At 59.2% G+C, this 20,753-nt stretch overlaps 1 protein-coding gene across 5 annotated transcripts; it reads right to left on the minus strand.

Annotated features, from left to right (window-relative positions):
• Positions 1–3,413: 3,413 nt before the first annotated feature.
• On the minus strand, positions 3,414–20,662 carry TNNT2 (troponin T2, cardiac type). 5 transcript variants are annotated; one of them, XM_006155471.2, is made up of 17 exons: positions 20,536–20,662; positions 17,297–17,348; positions 16,425–16,435; positions 16,302–16,319; positions 12,630–12,659; positions 10,555–10,632; positions 10,175–10,204; positions 9,327–9,360; positions 8,166–8,226; positions 7,765–7,881; positions 6,983–7,060; positions 6,092–6,202; positions 5,284–5,292; positions 4,814–4,923; positions 4,192–4,282; positions 3,911–3,951; positions 3,414–3,609 (listed from the first exon to the last, which is right to left on the minus strand). In XM_006155471.2, exons 2-17 carry the CDS (start codon positions 17,332–17,334, stop codon positions 3,564–3,566), a joined length of 903 nt encoding a protein of 300 aa, XP_006155533.1. In that variant the 5' UTR covers positions 17,335–17,348; positions 20,536–20,662; the 3' UTR covers positions 3,414–3,563. The 5 variants fall into 5 exon arrangements, with proteins under 5 accessions (XP_006155533.1, XP_006155532.1, XP_006155531.1 ...); XM_006155470.2 differs by lacking the exon at positions 12,630–12,659 and having other exon boundaries at positions 16,302–16,316; positions 20,536–20,660; XM_006155469.2 differs by lacking the exon at positions 12,630–12,659 and having other exon boundaries at positions 10,175–10,207; positions 16,302–16,316; positions 20,536–20,660.
• Positions 20,663–20,753: the final 91 nt, after the last annotated feature.

Consider the following 20,753-nt stretch of genomic DNA (forward strand, 5'->3'; position numbering starts at 1 on the left):
GTCCTAGATAGGTCTCCCCGCCTGCCTTTCTGCAAGCCCAGCACAATCTCAGCGGATCTGGGCCCAAGACCGCCCCAGCGCTGCCGCCCCGCCCACACGTTCCTGAAGAGCAGCCCGCTGTCTGCGTCGCCCAGGCCTGCCTCTGCGGGGAAACTGCTTTGGGATCTGGGCGCGCCGCAGGTGTGACCTGTGTGACCAAAGCCCTCTGAGAGTGCAGGCCGCTGGGCGGGGCTCCCCCGCGGGCTGGGTGCTTTGCACAAGTGTGGAAACATTTTTCTCCTTAGTCTTCAATTGAGAGCAATTTAAATTCCCGCAGATGGTGGGGTGGGGCTAAGAACCTGGGATGAGCAGGTGGGTGGGGCTGAGGCCGGTAACAGTGCCAGGGAGGGCAGGCTGGGCTCTCAGACCCGGTTTCTGGGAATCACCAGCAGTATGGGGTCCCCCACAAGAGCCCATGACGTGCTGGAGGACTTCTTGGAAAGACTTACTCAAAACCCCAAGAGATGGGGAGACCCCGGCTAGGCAGGGAGGAAGAGAGGACCTCTTAGCAAAGGGCACTACGGAGTGGAGGTTGGGACATCTGAGGAAGATGAAAGCACCCTGCTCCACCTGGCTAGAAAGTAGGCGTGGAGGGACCGGCAGATGGCGTAATGGTTAAGTTGCTGGACTCCTACATAGCTGACTATGGTTTGAGTCCCGGACTCTACGGCTTTGAACTCATGCAGGGTGCATGTACGTGCATGCCCAAGATCTTGGGAGGAGAATGGAGGTGAAGGGATTGAGGGATGGCCATTTCCCCTGGGAGTGATCCTTGGTTTTTGTCTGTCTCTTGCTGTCTCTCTGGTGAGCGCATGCAAAAACCTCTATTAAAAAAAAGAAGACAAAGAAGAAGACGAAGAAGAAAAGAAAATAAGGGTAGAGGTGGATGTCAGGACCTCCAGCAGCCCGCCCCTGGACCCAGGGCAGTCCTGCTGGTGTCCAGACCAGGACCTCCTGAGACTTGACTGCAGAGCCACGGGTCATTGGGGCCATTGCACACAATCCTGAGGTCCCCCCCAGCTACTCTGGGCCCCAGAACGGGCTGTAATTACCCCTGGAAGGAGGAAGGTGTGGACTAAGTGACTGCTCCCTGAACAGGACCCTGGGCCAAGGCCCTTCAACACCACTTCCAGGCTGGCTTCCTGGACTGGATATAGCACCTCACCCCCTCTTGGGTCCCAGCCTTGCCAGTCAGAGGCTGCTGGAAGGGGGTTGCTGTTCTCTAGGGTGGTGCAGGGGCAGGAAGGAGCAGAGGGAGCCCCTGTACTCATGCGGGCACTCCCTGACCTGGGCTCGCCCCTGGCAGCTTGTGGAGGCTGTCATTCTGGCCCTGGCACTGCAGTTTGGGGAGATTAGGGGGATCCTCAATCTACTAGGTCTATGCATTGGGAGGAGGCCTGATTCTAGACTCAAGTAGAACTGGGTTCAAATATCAGCTTACTGCTTACTGACTAGTCCCTGGCGTGGTGCTTCCACTCTCGGAACCTCAGCTTCCTCATCTGCAACCTGGGACAGGACCCGTGGACCGCGGTGCTCAGCCGGGGCGAATGTGCGTCTTTACGCACGGGGGCAGAAACGCAGGAGGGTGTGTGGCACAGGAGAAGGGGGAGTGTCCCCAGATCAGAGCATGTTCCCTGATTCACTCTGTCCTCCTCCCGGGAGAGTGTCAGGGCAGAGTGGGCTTCCTGAGGGGCGGGGTATGTACCCACAGCCACGGGTAAGAAAATGGAGCCCTGCCTGGTCTCTCTGCACCCCAGCCTGGGCCTGCCCCGAGCCCAGCCCTCTCCCACTAGGGTGGGTCCCAGGGGAGCTCAGGCCCAGCCCCACCCTTTCCAGAAACCAGGCTGCAGAGGCAGGGGCGGAAGCTGGCCTGAGAGCAAGTTCTGCCACCCCACCCCCGGCCACTGGGCACAGGGCTGGTCTGCAGCAGCACCAGGGCCTGGTCAGGGAGCAGGACAGAGAGGCCTGCAGCACCTCCACCAGCCATACCCTCCACAGGATGCGGACTGAGGCTGGTGACCCCAGCTTCCAAGACCCCAGCCCTCAAGAAAGGCTGCTAATGTCTCCTAGCAGCACCCAGGCTAACGCGATTCACACTTGCCGTGCTCCGAGTTCACACACCCTACTTCAGTTACCCGTCGGGAGAATCCCATGGCTTAGACGGGAGGACTCAGGCACAGAGACGCAGCCCGGCACACCTCCGCGCACACAGCAGGCTAAGCCCCTCCTGGTCACGCGGGACCGCCCCTTTCCGACTGTGTCACTGCATCTGTCGCTGTTCTTGGCGCACAGCACAGGACGACTGGGCCCCTACTGTTTCCTGGGAGCACGAGGGGCGACGCCCACAGGAGCAGGGAAGTGACACTGCGTGGTCCTGGGCAGTACAGCTGTGACAGCCATGATGTGACACAGGGCGCAAGCTCGACAGGGAGGCCCGACTCCACCCGCCCCTCCTGGGAGGTGGAGAAGCCTCCCAGACTCACTGAGAGTGGGGTGAGCGACTGGGCGTGGAGGCACCAGAGAACCTGCCCACTCGGGGACTCGCGCTGCAGAGCTTTGAGGCAGGTGCTCCCCATCCTACTGTATCTCCACGTCCTCTGCCAACTGGAATCCAAGCCGCCACGCTGTCCTCTCCAGCTCAGGGCCCCGGAGGACGCACAGATCATGAGAAGGGGGGAACGGAGGCGCCCAGACAAACTCAGGCTCTGGGCAGCTCTGGCCCGAAACTCTGCCCAATGAAACCAGCCCTCCTTCCTCCCGCCGGGCTCCCTGTCCCTCAGACGCCTGGTTCCCAAGCCAGGCCACGAGGAGGAAGAAAACAAGAGCCCTCCAAAGAGGCCTCCATTGTTCCCCAGGACTGACTCACGCAGAGGACGCTCCGTCCCCACTCCCCATGTGCCATGTGAGGTGACTCACGGCAGCTAAAATCACAGCCCTTAGCTATTGGCACCTCCCTCCTGGGCAGGGGAAACAGTGCCTGCACTCCCGGGCCTCCTGCCCTCTCCCAGCGGGAGGCTGGAGCCAGGGGACTGGGCAGGGGAAACTCATGCCCTCTTGGAAGACCCCTGGGCCTGCATCCTGAAGCGCCAATGTCAGCCCTGACCCCAGGGAGACCAGGGTCTTGCCTCAGTTGCTTTCCTTCTCAGGGAAAGTGGCAGAAATGCCATTTACATGGCCAGCAGGTGGCCTACTGGTTGGGGTGCTGGACTCTGACATGGCTGAACATGGTTCAAGTCCCAGACCTGGAGGCTTGCTTTCTCATTTCCCTCTCTCTCTCTCCCTCTCTATCTCTCTCTGGTGAGTGTGTGTGCCTTATAGCAAAGTAAAATACTATTAATAATAATAAAATTAAAATAATTATTTTTTAAAAGAAATGTCATTCAGTGTGGGGCATTTTATTACTGGCAAGGTGGGGCGTGGGGGCAGGTGAGGTGCTAGGCCTGGAGCTGTGGGGTGCAGGGCGAGTATGTGAGCAAGGAGCAGCTCTTGGGGAGAAGGCCCAGCCTTGGCAGACGCTGCTCCCTCTACTTCCAGCGCCCGGTGACTTTGGCCTTCCCACGGGTCTTGGAGCTGTGAAGGAAGCAGGACCCAGTGAGATGGGACACGGGGCAGGGTAGTGCAGTGGTCAGGGCAGGGCGGGCAGTGCCACAGCTCGAGAGGAGCGGCCTGGAGCTGCCTCTGGGCACATCCCAGGTCCTGCATGCCATTCCCACCAGGTATCAGCCGCCAAGGGGAAGAGGAGCCCCGGGGAGGCCTGTGGGCTGGAGGAGGGGACGAAGAGGTGGGAGCACAGAGCCCCCAGCGAGGAGCAGAAGGCCGACAGTGGGCGAGGAGGCAGTAGGCGGGCCAGGAAAGGACCTCGGATACGTACACTTTCTGGTTATCGTTGATCCTATTCCGGAGGACGTTGATCTGCAGAGTGGGAGATGAGGAGCGCGGTCAGAGCTCACTCAGTCCAAGCCCAGGCCTGCGGTGGGGCCCAAGGGGCTCAGAGCAGCCCCAGGACAGGAGCAGGAGGGCACTGGGCACTGGTGGTGGCCCAGCACTGGCAGGGGCACGAGGCGAGGGGCTGGGAGGGCGGGGAAGGGGCCAGGCTGCCACTTGAGACCCGACATAGCGGGAAGCGTGGGACAGGATGGCATGTGGGCTCACTTCGTATTTCTGCTGCTTGAACTTCTCCTGCAGGTCGAACTTCTCAGCCTCCAGGTTATAGATACTCTGCCACAGTTCCTTGGCCTTCTCCCTGCGCCGCGGAGTGGCAGGGGCAGCAGGAGGTGAGGGGCCCCGGGAAAGGGCCCTTGTGGGCTTTACTCCATAGGCGGGCCCTGCCCCAGAGGCCCAGCCCTCCTTCCCACCTCCAGGTCTGCGAGGGTGCCCCCAGCCCTCCCTGCGGATGGTGCCCAGTGCTCAGGAGCAGATCCCAGGGGCTGTCAGGGCAAAGTTCTGAGAACATGGAGGAAGGAGAGAGCCTTGGCACTGCCCAGCTTCTTGTTCAGTCCCCTCCCCACCACTTCTGTGCAAGAGGGGAGCTGAAGCCCAGGGGGTCAGGCGCCTGCTCTGTTCTCTTGGCCCACTAGAGGCGCCTGCTCTGTTCTCTTGGCCCACTAGCAAAGGCTGGGCTGGAGCATGCCTGACCTGCAGGAGCCTGGCACCCATCCCACCAAACGGGCCCTGGGAAAATATATGGGGTGGTGGCGCCCTCTGGTGGCTATATCAAGAAATGCCCTCTGTCAGACCCTCCAACCCCCACAGGGGCGCCCTCTCCTGGCCCCACCTCAGCTGATCTTCATTCAGGTGGTCAATGGCCAGCACCTTCCTCCTCTCTGCCAGAATCTTCTTCTTCTTCTCCCGCTCCGTCTGCCTCTTCCCACTTTTCCTCTCCGTCTGAAGAGTGGTAAGCAGGGAGAACTGGCTAGGGACTGCCCAGCCTGACCCCTAACCCTCCCAGAACCCTCTGGAGAGAGGGCTGAGGCCCACAGAAGGACCAGGTTCCTTTCCTCCTGACCCCGCGACTCTCCACACTATCCACTGCCCGGGCTCCCAGAGAAACGGAGGTGGCACAAGGTCGGCCACTCTAGCCCTTCCTCCCTGGCCTACCCAGCTCACCCCTCTCTCTCAGGGCTCCCTCCTCCCCACACAGCCCAGGCTCGACCCTCCTCCCCTCCAGAAAGCACCTTCCCTGCCCAGGAAGCTCCCCGAAAGTACAAGTACGGGGAGGAGAGGGTTTGAAGTTTTGGTACCCACCTGGGCTTGCTAAGCCAGGAAACCATGACAGAAAGACTCAGAGAGAAAGACGGAGACCGTGACAGAGACAGAGAGAAGGCAGGCACAGGCAGAGAGGCCGAGAGACGGGGGAGAAGATGACGGTCAGACACCGGCTGCAGGCAGCCTGGCCCACCAGCACGAGTCTGTGCGCTGCCCGCAGGCCCAGGCCACACCTTTGGCTGGTGCAGACACTGCGGGGCAGGGCAGGGTGGCAGAGCGGGGACTTTGGAAACCAAAGGCGACGTCTGGTCCCTCCACTGCATGGAGGATCTATTTCCCAGGCCCTCTTCCCTGAGGTGGGGTCTCCAGGAGAGGAACAGACATGTAAGGACCGGACGGTGAGTTCCCAGGACAAAGCCACACAACCACGGAGCGCAGGGATGCCTTCCTTGTTAGCGCGCTTGACTGCTCAAGGTCGGGGTGCGGGACCAGTCCCCGGCGGGCAAACAGCCTGGGAGTGGGCAGCAGGCTGCAAAGCTGTCGTGGCAGCGCCGGAAAAAAAAGGACAGGCTCCTTGTAGGGGCCCCCAGCCACTGTGGGGGCCCTGGGCAGTGCGGCAGCTGGGGAGGGTGGGGAGGGCTTGGTGCCCAGCCCCACCAGCAGCCCCCACCCCTGCAGGCCCCTCGTGGTGAGAGCCCAGGCAGGCTGAGAGCCAGAGCTGGGCTGGGGCAGAGGAAGCTGCAGTTCCTGCCCATGGGGCTGGGAGTTCTTCCTGGGTCCAGCCTACAGGCCGCCTGCTGCAGGGGGCTCCCTGCTCTTCTGGGCGCACCTCCCCACCCCCACCTACCTTCTGGATGTACCCTCCGAAATGCATCATGTTGGACAGCGCCTTCTTCTTCCGGGCCTCATCCTCAGCCTTCCTCCTGTTCTCCTCCTCCTCCCGCCTCGCCCTCTCCTCCTGATTGTCACGGGGGAGGAAGAGAGCAAATTAGGAGCAGGGTGGGAAGCCGACTCAGGCTGCAGCCGTGGTCTGTATAGGAGATCCCGGTCTCTCTCTGCTGCGCAAGGAGCTTTCTGAGGGCGCCCCAGCACACGGCCGGGGCCCGGAGCTACTGAGTGAATGAAGGGTGGCTGAGCGAGAGGATGAAGTCCTGACTCTCAGCCGTGAGCTGGGACCTCCCCAGGAAGACTTCTGCCCTCAAGGACCCTCCCCCTGCCAGCCGCTGTGCAGAAAGAGGACTCTGGGGCCTTCAGTCCCCAGGTAGCCTGTACTGGGGAGAAGCGAGTCCTCGTGGGTTTTAGAATGACAAGTTCAGGGCCGGCCCTGTGTCCCACGTAGCTGACCGTAGTTCAGACCCCGGACCCTGAGGCTTAAACACCAGGCTGGGCTTTCATGTATAGGTGTATACGTGTGTGTGTCTGCACATGGGAGTGCCCCAAGTCCCCACGGGATGGGGAAATGGAGAAGGGATTGTGGTGTGACCACACGACCTTGGGGAAGTGCTTTCTTCCCACACCCTTCTCTGTCTCTCTGTCTCTGGTAACAGGAACAGAAGCTGAGCTCAGAGGGACCAGGCACTGGGGCCCCTCGGTCTCGCTCTCTCCTGTACCATCAGAGCCAGGACGATGCCCCACGCTGGCTGGGTCCTGGCTGAATCCATGTTGATGATGGCGGGGCTGGGGGCCTGCAGGGGTGGGAGCGCCCTAGGGGTTCCGTTGGCCTAAGCGGGTCACTCACAGCCAGGCGGTTCTGCCGCTCCTTCTCCCGCTCACTCCGGATGCGCTGCTGCTCCGCCCGCTCAGCCCGCCGCCTCTCCTGCAGGGAAACAGCCAAGCCGCCCAGTGGGCACCGAGACAAGGTGTCACCAGAGGTGCTGGGCACAGGGGTTTCTCTGCAGAGCCCCAGGGCAGTGAAGCCCTTCCTCCAAGGCACCCACAGGCGGGCCTCCTAGGAGAGTGTTCTGGCTGAGAGGGCAGCCCCTTCGACCGCTCACGGAGAGGCTCTCCTCAAGAACTGGGAATGTCGGGAGGCCCCTCCTGTCTCCTAAGAGAACTGTGCCCACACCCGTCCTGGCCCCGGCAGCTGCGCTGTGCTCGAAGATGGATACAAGTCATGTCCCCAGCTGCCAGCCAGAGCTGCTGGGTGGGGAGAAGAGAAGAAATCCAGGCAACCTCCCCACCGCCCTGTGGATGGACCTGGGGCCCTGCAGGCCCACCATGCCCCCTGCTTTAGCAGGGCAGTCATGCCCAGTGGGCGAGACAGCAGGCTTCTGAGCTGTCACTCCACAGCCAGGGCCTGCAGGGACCAGAAAGAGACTCAGTTCCTGCCATCCAGCAATGGCCAGTCTGGCAGGGAGAAAAGGGACCCCAAGAAGCCATCTAGCAGGTTCCTGAAGGACAGCCCACTCCTAACAGGGTCAGGGACTCCCAGGAAGGCTGCCTGGAGGAGGTGGGGCCTAATGAGACGGGGTGGAGGGCAGGGGTCCTTGGGAGCATTTGGATGGGAGACTTGACACCTACAATCCTGTCTTTGAGGGAGACAAGCTCCTCCTCCTCCTTCTTCCTGTTCTCAAAGTGAGCCTCGATCAGCGTCTGCAGCTCGTTCAGGTCCTTCTCCATGCGCTTCCGGTGGATGTCCTGTGGGCAGGCCAGGGCTCAGCGGCTGCTCCAGCGGGTGCAGGATGGGGGGAAACAGGTGGGCTAGACACTCCCCTACTCAGTGGGGCCTGGGACAGGGCAGCTATGGCCTGACTCCAGGACTCTGCTTAAGGGCTAGCAGCCAGCCTGGCCCATCTGAGCCCCATCCTGCCTGTCCACTGCCTCCAGCCACAGGCCACAGGTTACAAGCCATAGGTCTCCTTCCATCCGGGCCCTTGGACCACCCCCAGGCCTGGCCTGCTCTACCCATAGCCACCACTCACATCGAAGTCCACTCTCTCTCCGTCGGGGATCTTGGGCGGCACCAGATTGGGCATGAACAGCCTGTCAGAGAGGAACAGAACTGACGAGACAGCCCCACTCTGGCCCTGGGGTCGGGGTGTCTAGGGCAGGCAGGGCCCTTCCTCCTACAGAAACCCAGTAACATTCTCACTGATGTTCACGTCAGGAGTCCTGCTGCCTGCCTGGCATCTGGGAACACAAGCTCTGCCACATTTGTCACGTTGTCCTCACAGCGCTCCATGAGGAAGGTCGCACTGGTCTCTTTTAAGCAAACTAGAACTCAGAGAGGTCGTGGGCCTTGCTCAGAGCACACAGCGGGAAGCAGAGAAGTGAGAAGATGCATACGTGTCCGACTCCAGATCCCTGTGGCTGACCCCACAGAGTTCCCCGTGAACCCTGGAGACCTGTGGTTTGCGCCTTGGGCCCAACATACGCTTCGTGCATGACCCCAGGCTTGGGTGGGTCTCTGGTTCTTGGTTTTCCCATCTGCCCTCAGGTGTGTGCAGAGCCAAAACGAGCTAATGCAGCGCACAGGCAAATGGCCAAGGAGGGAGAGGTGCTGGACAGATGGTCAGATGGACAGACTGCGGTGGTCTGGGCTGGGCGGGGCTCAGGTCTCATCAGATGGGAAAACACCTGCGAGTATGCTGAGGCGCCCCCTGCTGGCAGGCTAAGGAGATGCTCCCTGTTCCCCAACCCACTCAACACCCACCACCTGCAGGTGCGGTTCACCTGTGTGGGGCCAAGCTGTCCTGCTCCACCCTCTGCAACTCTCCTAGGTCGGCATGGTTTCATCACTCGGCTCCCCTAAAGACATTTCCCTTTACTCCAGGTCCCACCTTAGCCCCAAGGAAGGTGCTCTGGCCATCCCACCCATGGGTAGGGGAAGGGGGTGCCCAGGCCGCAGCTAGTCCATCTCCTCTCTCTGGACAGACAGAGCCGCGGGTGCACAGTGTGCAGTGAAGTGTGGGGAGAATTCGGCCCCCAGGCTCCCCTGAGGCAGAGATCTCTGTGCAGTACACAACCGCACAACGGCACATGGCCAGCTGTGCCTGCCGCAGCTCCAGCCCAGGCCTGCTCCCCCTGCCACACCCCTGTACTGTCCCCGTCGGCCTCCCTCCTGGCCCTCCGCACCCACTCACCTGGGCTTGGGTTTCGACTCCTCCACTGGGCCGTCTGGAGGGGAGAAAGGTGACGGGTCAGGAGGGCCGAGACTTGGCACCAGTCCATCAGGGATGAGCACGTGGGGCCTTCATTTCCCCATCTACACAGTGGGATCCCGGCCTGGGGACCCCTGACTCCAGTAGCACCCAGAATGAAGGCAGCAGGTTGCAAGCACCCACCCCACCCCCACCCCCCAGGAGAACGTCTCAGGGACAGCTGGGTCCTGGCAGGGCACAACAGAGTGGACTTACGGGCCGCCTCTCCTTCTCCAGTTCTGGCCAAGGCAGCTTTGTTCCCTTGGGCTTCACAGCTCTGGGAACCCTGGCCCTAGGCTCTCCTCCAGGCCTTTGCCCCTGGGCCTCCCAGTGGCCACAGGGCCGGGAAGCTGGCGGACAAGGCTCCCAGCCAGCTGGCTGCCCCTCCCTCTGGATGCCTGGCTGGGACCACCTGGCACCCTGGACAGGGCTGCACATGACAGCCATGACAATCAACACTGTGCCCACCCTGCACCCAGACTGTCTGCTGGGCTACAAGGGATTTCGCCTGAGCCCCAGCAGCGTACACGTAGACATGACCTCTGGGTCCTGCTGCCCTGCCCAGACCCGGACACCAGACCCCAGTCCCCTCTCCCACTAGGAAGTACCAAGGCAGCTCTGGGGCGAGGTAGGCAGAGGTTCGGAGCTCAGCGTCTCAGACCTTATGAATGCCACAAGCTCGGCCTCCCCTCCCCACCTCCCTGCAGGAGTCCTGTAGGCAGTCTCCCCAAAGCTGCTCTGAGGGTCCCCTGGCCACCGCAAGCTTCTCTCCTATGTCCGACGGTCTTTACCTTCAGCCTCTTTAGCTTCTTCTGGTCCATCTTTTAAAGAAAACAGGAGAAACGGATCAAGGTCCTTGTTCTGAGCACGAATTCTGGGCCCTGCCCTCAGAGCCTTCTGCACAGACAGGCCCTAACCAAGGTGCACCCCGCCAGTTTACGGGGTTAGGGAGCTGCCTAATTGCACCTCGGTGTCCCTGGGTCAAGACCCTGCCTGACAGGAAAGAAGCACTGCCATTGATTGGACAACTGAGGGCTGAATCCCAGACCAGACAGGAGAAGTGGATGCAGGAGTTGAAATGCATGACCAGGAGGGTTTCTTACCACCCAGGAATGGCTCTGGGGCTCTCGCCGGCCCCACCCCCAGCCCCTGCGGACACTCAGAGCTCTACCTTCTGCCTTGGTCTCCTCGGACTCAGCCTCAGCCTCAGCCCCACCTTCAGGGTCCTCTTCCGCTGCCTCCTCCTGCCCTGGAGGGTGAGCCAGACACAGTGAGCCCCCAGCCCCCAGCTCCCAGCCCCCAGGGCAGCCCACGGGCAGGAGCCACAGAGCCAGGCCGACAGCACTCAGGTTCTTTCGAGGTGACCCATATGAATGACAGGGGCCTGCTCAGTTCCTGGTCTAAACCACAAGTCAGCCGACTAGGCCCAAAGGCCAGGCCCCACCACAGACTGTCTAGAAATAAAGGCTTCCCAGATGCGGCCACATTTCCCTCTGCGTATTGGCCGCAGGTCTTCCTGCTACCTGGCAGAGCAGAGGGGCTGGACCCAGACTCCTCGGCCCGTGGAGCTGGGGACATTTACTGTCTGTTCCTTTACAGAAAACGTGTGGAAGGAACACAGCAGGACCCCTGGTCAGGCCTGGGGGAGTCCTGTTCTAAACTTGCCTCCCGGAGTTTGGGAATCAGAACTGGGCTTTCTGAACATGGAGACCTGGTCTCTACCTGGAGGCCACAGGGAGGGCCAGAAATCAGGGAGGTGAGGCACATTAAGGTGTGGTGGGTGCCCCGGGCAGCACCAAGGAGGGGATCCCAAGGACTCATTGCTGGAGGGCCTGCAGAGGGGGAGGTCTGTCTGCCACCCTCTGCCTGTCCTAGCTCTTTCTTCGATAACCTCCCTGCTGGTATGAACCCCGCTCCATTCCCCAACTTTCTACCCCAAAGTTCTGCCCAGTTTGTGGGCCCACGTCCATATCAAGGAGAACCCAGAGCAGCAGACGGTGGGGGGAGGAGGGTCCAACATCTCCGGGAAGTGGGCTGGATTTCTCTACTTTCATCCACTTGCTTGGCGGGATGGGGACCCCACCCTGTCAGACACTTAGAATAGACAGACAGACAGATCAGGAAGACAGGATGACGCCTGACCCACAGTTCTGCCTGTAGGGAGTGCTTAGTGATGCTCCATGACTGACAGACTGGCAAGCAGAGGGAGAAGAAAAGGCCTCAGGCCAGAGGAAGAGGCCATAATGGGAGAGAGGCCGGCCTCCGTTCCCTCTGCCTCCACCCTCTCTGAACACCTTTCCTGGGCCTGTGTCCTCTCTGAAGCCTGGAGATGGCCCTGTTTTGATCCTCGCAGGAGCCTTACTGAAAAAGAGATCTTTCCAGAAGGCATGAGAGTACAGGGCCGGCCAGGATGGACAGGGCCCGCTATGGAACCCACCCCAGGCCATCTGGTGGCTCCTTTCTCTGTACAACACCCCCGCCCTACCCAGTGGCCATGCAATGTCCCCTTGATGGGAGCTCACTTCCTCTCCTGTCGTCTCTGCCGTCTGCGTCGGGACATCACCGGGGAGGTCTTTCTAAAAGCAAGCCCCAGCCCTATCCCAAGGCCCTGCCTTGGCAGCGCACACCTGAAGGCCGACATCACCTCCCCTCTGCCGTTTCCAGTCCCCCAGCTGCTCCTCGGACCACTTTGTCTCAGGCCCCTCAACCCCTGGTCACTCTACTGGGCATGGCCCAGCTCCTGGGGAGGGTCCCGCATGGAGCCCTGACGTGTGCCGAACTAAGTATGGGGACACGCGTTCCAGACATTGGGTCCCCTCTGCACCAGAGCAGCCTGGGAGACGGCCCAGCCCAGGGCAAGAACCAGAAGCCAGGGAAAGGGGACGAACTGGAGCTGCGGCTCTGGTCCTCCGAGACAGGGCCAGGAACACCTGACCTGCAGCACAGCTCCCCACCGCTCGCCCCGCACCCTCCACTGCTCACACTGCCCCATGCAGGGCCTCCGAGACAGGGCCGGGAACACCTGACCTGCAGCACAGCTCCCCACCGCTCACCCCGCACCTGCCACTGCTCACACTGCCCCATGCAGGGCCTCCGAGACAGGGCCGGGAACACCTGACCTGCAGCACAGCTCCCCACCGCTCACCCCGCACCTGCCACTGCTCACACTGCCCCATGCAGGGCCCCCAGCTGACTGGCCCTCGGGACAGCAGGGAGCAGAAAGCACACGAAGGAGAAGCCATATACCGTCTTCGTCCTCTCTCCAGTCTTCCTCTTCTAACGCCGGGCAGTGGCAGCAGCGGAGGGGAGAAGCAAGACAGGTTAGTCTGGGGTGGGCAGACCTAGGCGGGAGCCCGGGGCCAGCACGGCAGTGTGGAGAGTTAGGCCTGAGTGCCACTTTCCAAGCCACCACTTCCGAGCCACCCAACCTCACAGCTCAGTCCCGAAGCTGGTTGGCACAACAGAAACACGCATTCCCCAGCCACATGCGTGGGGATGGACACAGCCAGCAAGCACGGCGTGGCCAGCAGGCGCCCGGCACGTGGGGAGCATCGGGTACGGGGGAACTGGCAGCCACTGCCTGCCTCAGGACCACAGAGCCTGGCCTCCCTCCTACTAAAGTACAAAAGTGGGGAGCAATCGCACCCATCGAGTTACCCCATTTCCTGCCCTGATGAGCCTATAGGATTTCTCTCTAATCATCTCTGGTTTTTCCAGGAGTCACACTGCAGAATGCCTCACTGGACAGCCTGGCCCCGGGGGCTTCGCCTGGCCTGTGGAAGGAAGGCGCCCCTCTAAGGGAGGCCCAGAATTTCAACCTCCAGAGCACAGAGACGCCACAGGGCCCGGAGGCTGCTCTGTGCAGGAAACTCAGCAGGTGCTGGAACGAGCTAGATTTTTTTTTTCTTTTTGAGAGAGAAAATTTTGCTATAGGGCGCGTGCACTCGCTAGAGAGACAGAGACAGAAAGCGAGACATCACCCCCCTAGGGAGGATGGCCACGCCACAAATCCTTTCTCCTCCATTCTCCTCCTGGGATCCCGGGCTCAAGCGCACACGTACCTGGCGTGAGTTTCAAGCCACTGGGTCCAAGACGTGATCCTCAGTCGACCATGTGGGAATCCAGCTCTTTAACCACACTATCTGCTGGTTCCACCAGCTAGATTTTTTATTCAAAAAATATTTCAGGGGCCGGACAGTGGCACAGCGGAAGCATGGTGCCCTGCGAGGATCACCCACACAGCAGGTGTGGGAGGGCAACAAACTCTCACTTATAAAACTACTTGGAGGGACTGGCAGATGGCATAATGGTTACATCGCTGGACTCCCACAGAGTCAAACCTGGTTCAAGTCCTGGACCTGGCAGCTTAATACTCGCACAGGATTGGGGGTAGCTGGCAGGTGGCATGGTAGTGAAGGGCACTGGACTCCCACAGGGGCAACTGCGGTTCAAGTTCTGGACCTGGCAGTTTGGTTTCTCACCTTCTCCTTCTCTCTCACTCTGTTCCTCTTTGGTCAAATTAAAATAAATGAATAAATAAATAAAGTTAAGGGACCAGCAGTTGGCATAATGGCTATATCTCTGGACTCCCATGTAGTTGACCACAGTTCGAGTCCCGGATCTGGTGGCTTAAACTAACGCTGGGCTCGTGTGCGTGCGTGCCCGAGATCCTGAGAGGAGAATGGAGGAGAAGGGATTGTGGCGTGGCCATCCCCCCTGGGGGGTGATTTCTCACTTTCTGTCTCTCTGTCTGTTTCTGTCTTTCAGGCAAGTGCACATGCTCTATAGGAAAAACCTCTCCAAAATAAATAAATAAAGTTAAATAAAATATTTCTTTAAAAAAAAAAAAAAAGAAAATACTCTTGCTGAGTGTGCGTGCGTGCCCAAAATCTTGAGAAGAGAATGGAGGAGAAGGGATTGTGGCGTGACCATCCCCCTGGGGGGTGATTTCCTGCTTTCTGTCTCTTCAGCAAGCGCATATGCCCTATAGCAAAAATCTCTCTCTTAAAAAAAGAAAAAAAAAAAACTACATGGATAAGTAATTTCCGATGTGTCGCTTTGGTAGCTCCAGTGTGAGGAGAGAGAGACGCAGGGCTGATGAAAGCAGCAGCAATCACACCGTCCTTGGCTGCTTGCGAGCCCAGGACAAGCAGTCACACTCCCTCAGGAGGCCCGCTGTGATGTGCAAGCAGCAAGCAAAAGTGGCACTCGCTCCCCACTGTCTGTCCTGGTTGTCACAGTACATCCTTCCTCAGTAAACCAGAGCTCTTAAAGGGATGTCTTAGAAGTTGTTTTCCTATATCATTTTATAAGTGACAGATTTTTTTAGAATTCTTTTTTTTTTAACTTCAGTTATTATAATTATTTTTTAATCTGACCAGAGAGAAAAGGAGAAAGTGAAAAAGCAAGCCACCAGGTCCAGGACTCGAACTGTGGTTGGCCATGTGGGAGTCCAGCACCTCTAACCACCATGCCACCTGCTGGCCCGTGATAGATTTTCATTGGCCCTGGATAGCTCTCGTTATACTGGCGCTACGAAAGGGCATGTCAGACATTATTGACCCGTGTAGTGTCACAGGGACAGACTTCTGTTGTTCTCACACAGGAGGGTTCTGGGTTCGCATCCAGAGACCTCCAGAGGATACCAGGCACACCTGTGTGTGATCCAGGGCCACCAAGGCCGGCGGTGGAGAGAGGCACTGAGACCCCTGGGCACTGTCTCTCTGTGTCCATCTCTGTCTCTCTCGCTCACGGAAGAAAAGGAAAATGTTTTAAAAGCCATTTCGGATAGTTTTGATGTTCCTCGAAAACCGAGACTCCTATGACCCCTTCCAGCTTTCCCTGTGAATTTCTCTTCCATTTCCTCTTTGGCCAGGCACCCCCAGGACAGCCCTAAATGTGCAGGGGACTCCCCTATTTTCCCTAGAAAGCAGAGGGCATGAGAGAAGGAGCAGTGACTGAGCCTCCCAGCTCTCCCCAGACCCGCATGGAGACCCTCGTCTGGAGACCCTCCTCCTAACGCCCCCACACCCGTGCTGAGTGACGCTGAGCCCCCTATGGAGCAGGTCCCACTGCCAGGGCTGCAGGTGTTCAAGGTGTCCGGGAGTCATCTGGGGCCATTTGATAGCTGAGCGAGGACTGGAGTGAGGTATCCTGGTCAATTCCACGTGTCAAGCTCTCCGGAAGGAGACTTGGGGTGTTCTTTCAGGGAGCCATGGGACCCAGCGCTGAGGAGGCACCGGGCTAATGGGCCAGAGAGACGCCAGCGAGCCTTTGCAGGAGAACGGTGACAAACCTCACACCTGTGTAACTTCTCACAGCGAGAGTTTTCATACTCCCCATCCATTTAGGACACATGTAAAGGGAGGGTCCTCAGGTGTGGTATGGTTTTGTGGTTATTATTTTTTAATAGTGCTTATCTTTTAGAGATTCGTACTAAAATATTAAAGCGTAAAGCGGCACAGTGCCTGGGAAGGATTTGAGATGTCTGTTCCACAGTAGCTGGGGCGATAAAAGACAGGTGAAAGACGGCCAGCCCTAGGCCGATGGCTGCCCAAGCTGAGTGGTGAGCGTGGGGTGGTGGTGGTGAGAGGGGTATTCTTTTTTGGCTAGTTCTAATTATATGAGCATTTACATTTTTGCACAAGCACGGCGTGGCCTGCAGGCGCCCAGGGCCTGTTGAATTACTAAAAAAGTAACTCATTAGAAGAGATGGTGATTCTACTAGAAGAAAAGGGCAAGAGAGGAGACTGATCTGAGCTGTCTGCCCGCAGTCCTGAGCAGCAGCCGCAGGACAGAGTCCCACATGGGAGCCACCGTTACTGGGGGACCTTTGCTCAGCCCGCAGTGAGGGGCGGGGACACACAGGCCGCTTTCCCGAGTTTCTCCCCCCTAGCCCCCCACCTGCCCGAGGCATACCTTCCACAGCGTCTTCTGCTCAGAAGAGGAAGCCAGGCCAGCAAGAGGGAAGAGAAGAGGGGGTCAGTTTCAAACCACGCTGCTGTCCGTGATCCAAACAGGTACACACGCGTGCACGCTTACCTTCCTGCTCCCTGAGTGTGACAGGGACACAGTCAGTAGGGTGCACATGCACACACACCCATGCTGGTCTTTCCCTGAAGTTAACCCCTTGTGCTCCCCCGGCCTACTGGAGCCCCCGAGCTGGGCCTCTTGTCGCCTAGGGCTTCCTGCCGCAGTCGGGCAGATGCCACCTCTGCAGTGTCTGCTCACTCACTACCTTCCTCTCGCCTCTGCGCTTTTCGCAGGCTGTGCCCCTTTCTAGAAAGCTCCTCTCGCTCCAGATCCTACACAGGTGAGCCCTGCCCGCTCTACCCAGCCTGCCGACCAGTCCAGTCCCAACTCCCTGTCCCTAGAATTCCTTTACCACCTACTGACAGGCCCTTCCAGCAGGACCCCTGCTGGCTACTTCTGACATTGTGGGTCTTAACCTGCAATCAGAGAGAAAGATCTAGAAAGGCAACAGCTCTGTGTCCCCTGCTCCCTAGTAGATAGCTACCACCCACCCCGGCTTCTCTCCAAGACAGCACTGTGGTCAGGGCACTGTCAGGGGAGAGCAGGGGTCCGGGTGGGGTCATGACGCTGAGCTCTGCATCAGTTTCAGGCAGGGTCAGCTCAGGGGCCCAGTTTCTTGACCCCTCTGCTGCCGCCTGTCTTCTAGTCCAGTGGGCCCTGCGGACTCTGCAGCTGAGCCTCTGCACCTCCCAGACTCGCCCAGTCGTGGTCTGCCGTCCTTAACCCAGAGGTACAGGAGAGGGAAGGAGGGGACGAGTCTCTCCCCAGGGTCTCGAATGAAAACAGGCCCAGCCGCTGCCCTGCCTGGGATCCGGGTGTGAACCAGGGGTGGGGTGGATGGAGGGGGGCTGGTGCTCACACAGAAGTCCCCAGATACTCACTCCTCGAACTCCTCCGTCACCTCCTCTGTGTCAGACATGGCCTCTGCTCCCCCTCCAGAAAGAGAAAGATGTCAGAGAGGACTGCCTTCCCCGGAGAGCTCTGAGCTGGTGGGAGAGAGATCAGGGCGCCTGGCCTGAAGCTTGCTCCACCCTGTATTAGCTCTGCGACCTGCACAAAGCCTGTCCCCTCCCCTGCCAAGGGGAGACGATGACACCACGTCACAGCCAGGCAGCCAGCTGATGGCCAGGTTCCAGGGTACGTTCACTGCAGAACGCCCGGGCGTTCCCATGTAACTGTCCAGCACTGGTCAAGTTTCCAGACCTGGCCAGTCTGCAGAAGCCATCAGCCCGGATTCAGCACGCACAGCACGACAAGCCCCACCCCGCTGCCCATGACCTGTCCACCCGTCACTGCACAAGGCTGCCCAGGGAAGTGGAATACTACTCAGCAATGAAAAGGAACAGGCCATGGACAAGTGGCTCTACCATGCATTTGCATGGACCTTGAAAGGTCAAGTGACCTCCCTGCTCCTTGGTCCCTGTGCTCTGAGACTGCTTCTCTTCTAGGCCAGATGTGAGCTGCTGTAAAGAGCTTAGCCAAGTAGGCATTCAACAAATAGCTATTGTAGCCCAACCCTCCTGGGCCAGAGCAGTGCAGCTCCCACCTGCAGCTCCAGGGCACCATGGAATTTATTGAAATGTACGTGCTCCTTGGGGCTGGCAGGTGCCATGGTGGGTAAGAGCACTGGATTCCCATATGACTGACCATGGTTTGAGTCCCAGACCTGGTAGCTTGCTTTCTCACTTTCTCCCTCTCTCTCTGTCTTGCTCTGTCCCTCTCTGGTCAAATGAAAATAAGTAAATAAATAAAATTAAGTAAAATAATTATCTTTTTGTTTTTGTTTTTGTTTGTTTGTTTGTTTTGCTTATTCTGTTGTTGTTTTATTTTTATTTTTATTTTTGGAGAGGTTTTTGCTATAGGGCACGGGCACTCGCCAGACAGAGAGAGACAGACAGAAAGCGAGAAATCACCCCCCAGGGGGCATGGCCACGCTGCAATCCCTTCTCCTCCATTCTCCTCTCGGGATCTTGGGCACGCACATGCGCCAGGCGTGAGTTTAAGCCACTGGGTCCAAGACTCGAACCACGGTCGACTACATGGGAGTTCAGCAACATAGCCATTACACTAACTGCTGGTCCCAAAATAATTAGTTTTAAAAAAAGAAAAAGAAATGTAAATGTCCCCACCCCTGCCTTCCCATGTTTGTTATTTCCATGTCAGGCTACGAGAGGAGAAAGGACAGGTGAGGCAGGGTAGAATCGGAAATGACGGCTGAGACCACCCCCCATTCTTCCCTGGGCCCTCCACCCCACCTCCCCGCCCCCGTGGGGTCTCCAGGGCTGCAGCGCCAGTTTCTGACCCACTTCATAAGGCGAGCACAGAGAGCCCACTCACTTCCGCCCCTTCACTTCCCCCTGCCCATCCCACTGCAGAGGCTGAGACCACCCAGACCCATCTGTGGATGGCTGAAGAGAGCCAGTGCTTTGGCGGGATGAGGTGATATCTGCCATAAGGCAGCCCCTTTGAGGCTAAGAGGTTCTCAGGGAGCTGCCGCCCGCTTCCCCTCAGGAGAGGGACTTCCTCAGCCTGAGCACTCACTGCAGCCTTGGGTGGCTGCTCTTTTGTATCTGCTCTGGCGATGCCCAGTCCTGAGGGGTGAGGGACAAGCTTGGTGGCCACAGGGCAGGGTCCTCCCGTGCTGTCTCCCGGAGTGGGGTGGGGTGAGTGTGGAGAGGGCCCTGTTCACAAGGAGCTCTGGGCATCAGCTCTGAGCCCTACTGCTCCTAAAATAGCACTGGGGGAGGGCCTCCAGCCCAGAGGACCAGCCAAGGCAGGGCTGAGGAAGGGGAGGCGTAGCTGCCGCTGGGGCTCCAGGATGGGGCAAGGTTGGAGTGTCCTGAGGCAGACTTCCTCAGCCAAGAGACCGGGGTCACCTTTCTTGGGGAGGGAGATGAAAGAACAGAAGGCAGCAGGAACGCGCCTGGGGGCGTCACGAGATGTGGGTCACAGCCCGCTGGTGCTATGTGGCCTCAGTCATTCCACCTCTCTGCAAAGCAGATGGGCTTTGAGCTCCCGGCTCACAGAAACTGCCTGGGTTTCCAGGGAACGCAAGTCCTCCACTTCTGGGGTCTCCCTAAACCCGCAGCTGTTGGTCCCCCAGGAGAGCTGGGGGTGGGCGGCATGGAGGTGGGGGCAGGAGGGAGCTGGCAACCTGATCCGCTCAGATTCCTCAGCCCAGAGGAGCCCTGGGCCTCCCATTCAGGGTCAGAGGAGGAATCCGGAGGTCTTCCTGCTGGACCAGGCTGAGGTATGTTGGAAATTCCTCACAGTCCAGGTGTTCCCTCCTGGAATCTCCCCCAGCCTGGCCGGAGAAGCTGAAAATCAAGCAAATCCTTCTCTGTCGCTCCCAGGCACAGTGACGTCTGTCCCTACTGAGCATGTTGGGGTGAGATCCGGCAAGGGACAGGGGGAGGGGCAGCTAGACGGAAGATGAGCCCTTGAGTGCCAACAGGCTGGGCCCCCACCCCATGAAAGGGTCTCCCAGAGGGCTCAGTCCACACTGGCCCCAGCACTGCTCAGCCCGGGCTCTACCCTGGGGAGGGGCATAGGGCCGGCTCAGGGAGTTCAGTGGGATCCGCACATCTGCTTGGACAGCAGGACCCGCCTTGGACGCTTGACATTCCCCATCACTTCCAGGATGGACCCCGAGTTCTCAGAGCCTTTAACCACAAGGACCCGTCTATGTCTGCAGTGTTGACTTACCTCAGACTCAAGGGGACATAGGTGGCCCTTGGCCTGGACCGAGACATCTGGGGAAGTCCCTGCTGGGCAGGGCGTCCTGCATTTGGAGCAGGCATTTAGTGATTATCTAGCCCACTCCACGGATGAGAAACCGAGCCCAGGGACGGAAGGGGACTCACCCAAGACTACAGCTGCACATCTTCGGTGGCAGATCCAGGATCAATCCCATCTCCCATTGCTAACAGGGTCCTCATCACTCTCCTGCACTAATCGTGGGTCACAGAGAGGGCCCCCTCCAGGAGGACTGTGGACTCTCATCAACTCCAATGGTCTCTCAGAGCGGATACAGTCAGACGCAGGGTAAGGGCACCCGGGCCCAGGACCCTCGCATCTCCCTGTGCTCTGCTGTCCTTTCCTGGCCTCGTCCGAGTCTTACCTCAAACAGGAGCCACCAGCAGGTCCTGGAGGTGTCCACTCGGCCTGGGCAGGGACTGGGTGAGGCCGGGGCGATCACGGCTTTAAGCAGGCGTGTGGGCTGGGCCCTTTGAGCCAAGCCTGCGGTGGGAGGAATGTGCGGCCGGAGACGGGCGGCGGGGGTGGCAGTGGGGGGCGGGGGGGGTTGGCTGCTATTTTTGCGGGGGCGGGGGGGACGGG

This window comes from Tupaia chinensis, unplaced genomic scaffold (assembly GCF_000334495.1).
Source record: "Tupaia chinensis unplaced genomic scaffold, TupChi_1.0 Scaffold000453_2, whole genome shotgun sequence".
Classification (NCBI taxonomy): Eukaryota; Metazoa; Chordata; class Mammalia; order Scandentia; family Tupaiidae; genus Tupaia; species Tupaia belangeri.

Excerpts from the sequence above, each read along its gene's own strand:
- TNNT2 (XM_006155471.2), bottom strand. The coding sequence starts at position 17,334 with ATGTCTGACACAGAGGAGGTGACGGAGGAGTTCGAGGA. Across the intron at positions 10,205-10,554 it reads CGAGGAGACCAAGGCAGAAG|ATGGACCAGAAGAAGCTAAA; the intron begins GTAGAGCTCTGA and ends TTTCTTTAAAAG. Across the intron at positions 8,227-9,326 it reads GAGTCGAAACCCAAGCCCAG|GCTGTTCATGCCCAATCTGG; the intron begins GTGAGTGGGTGC and ends CCTCTCTGACAG.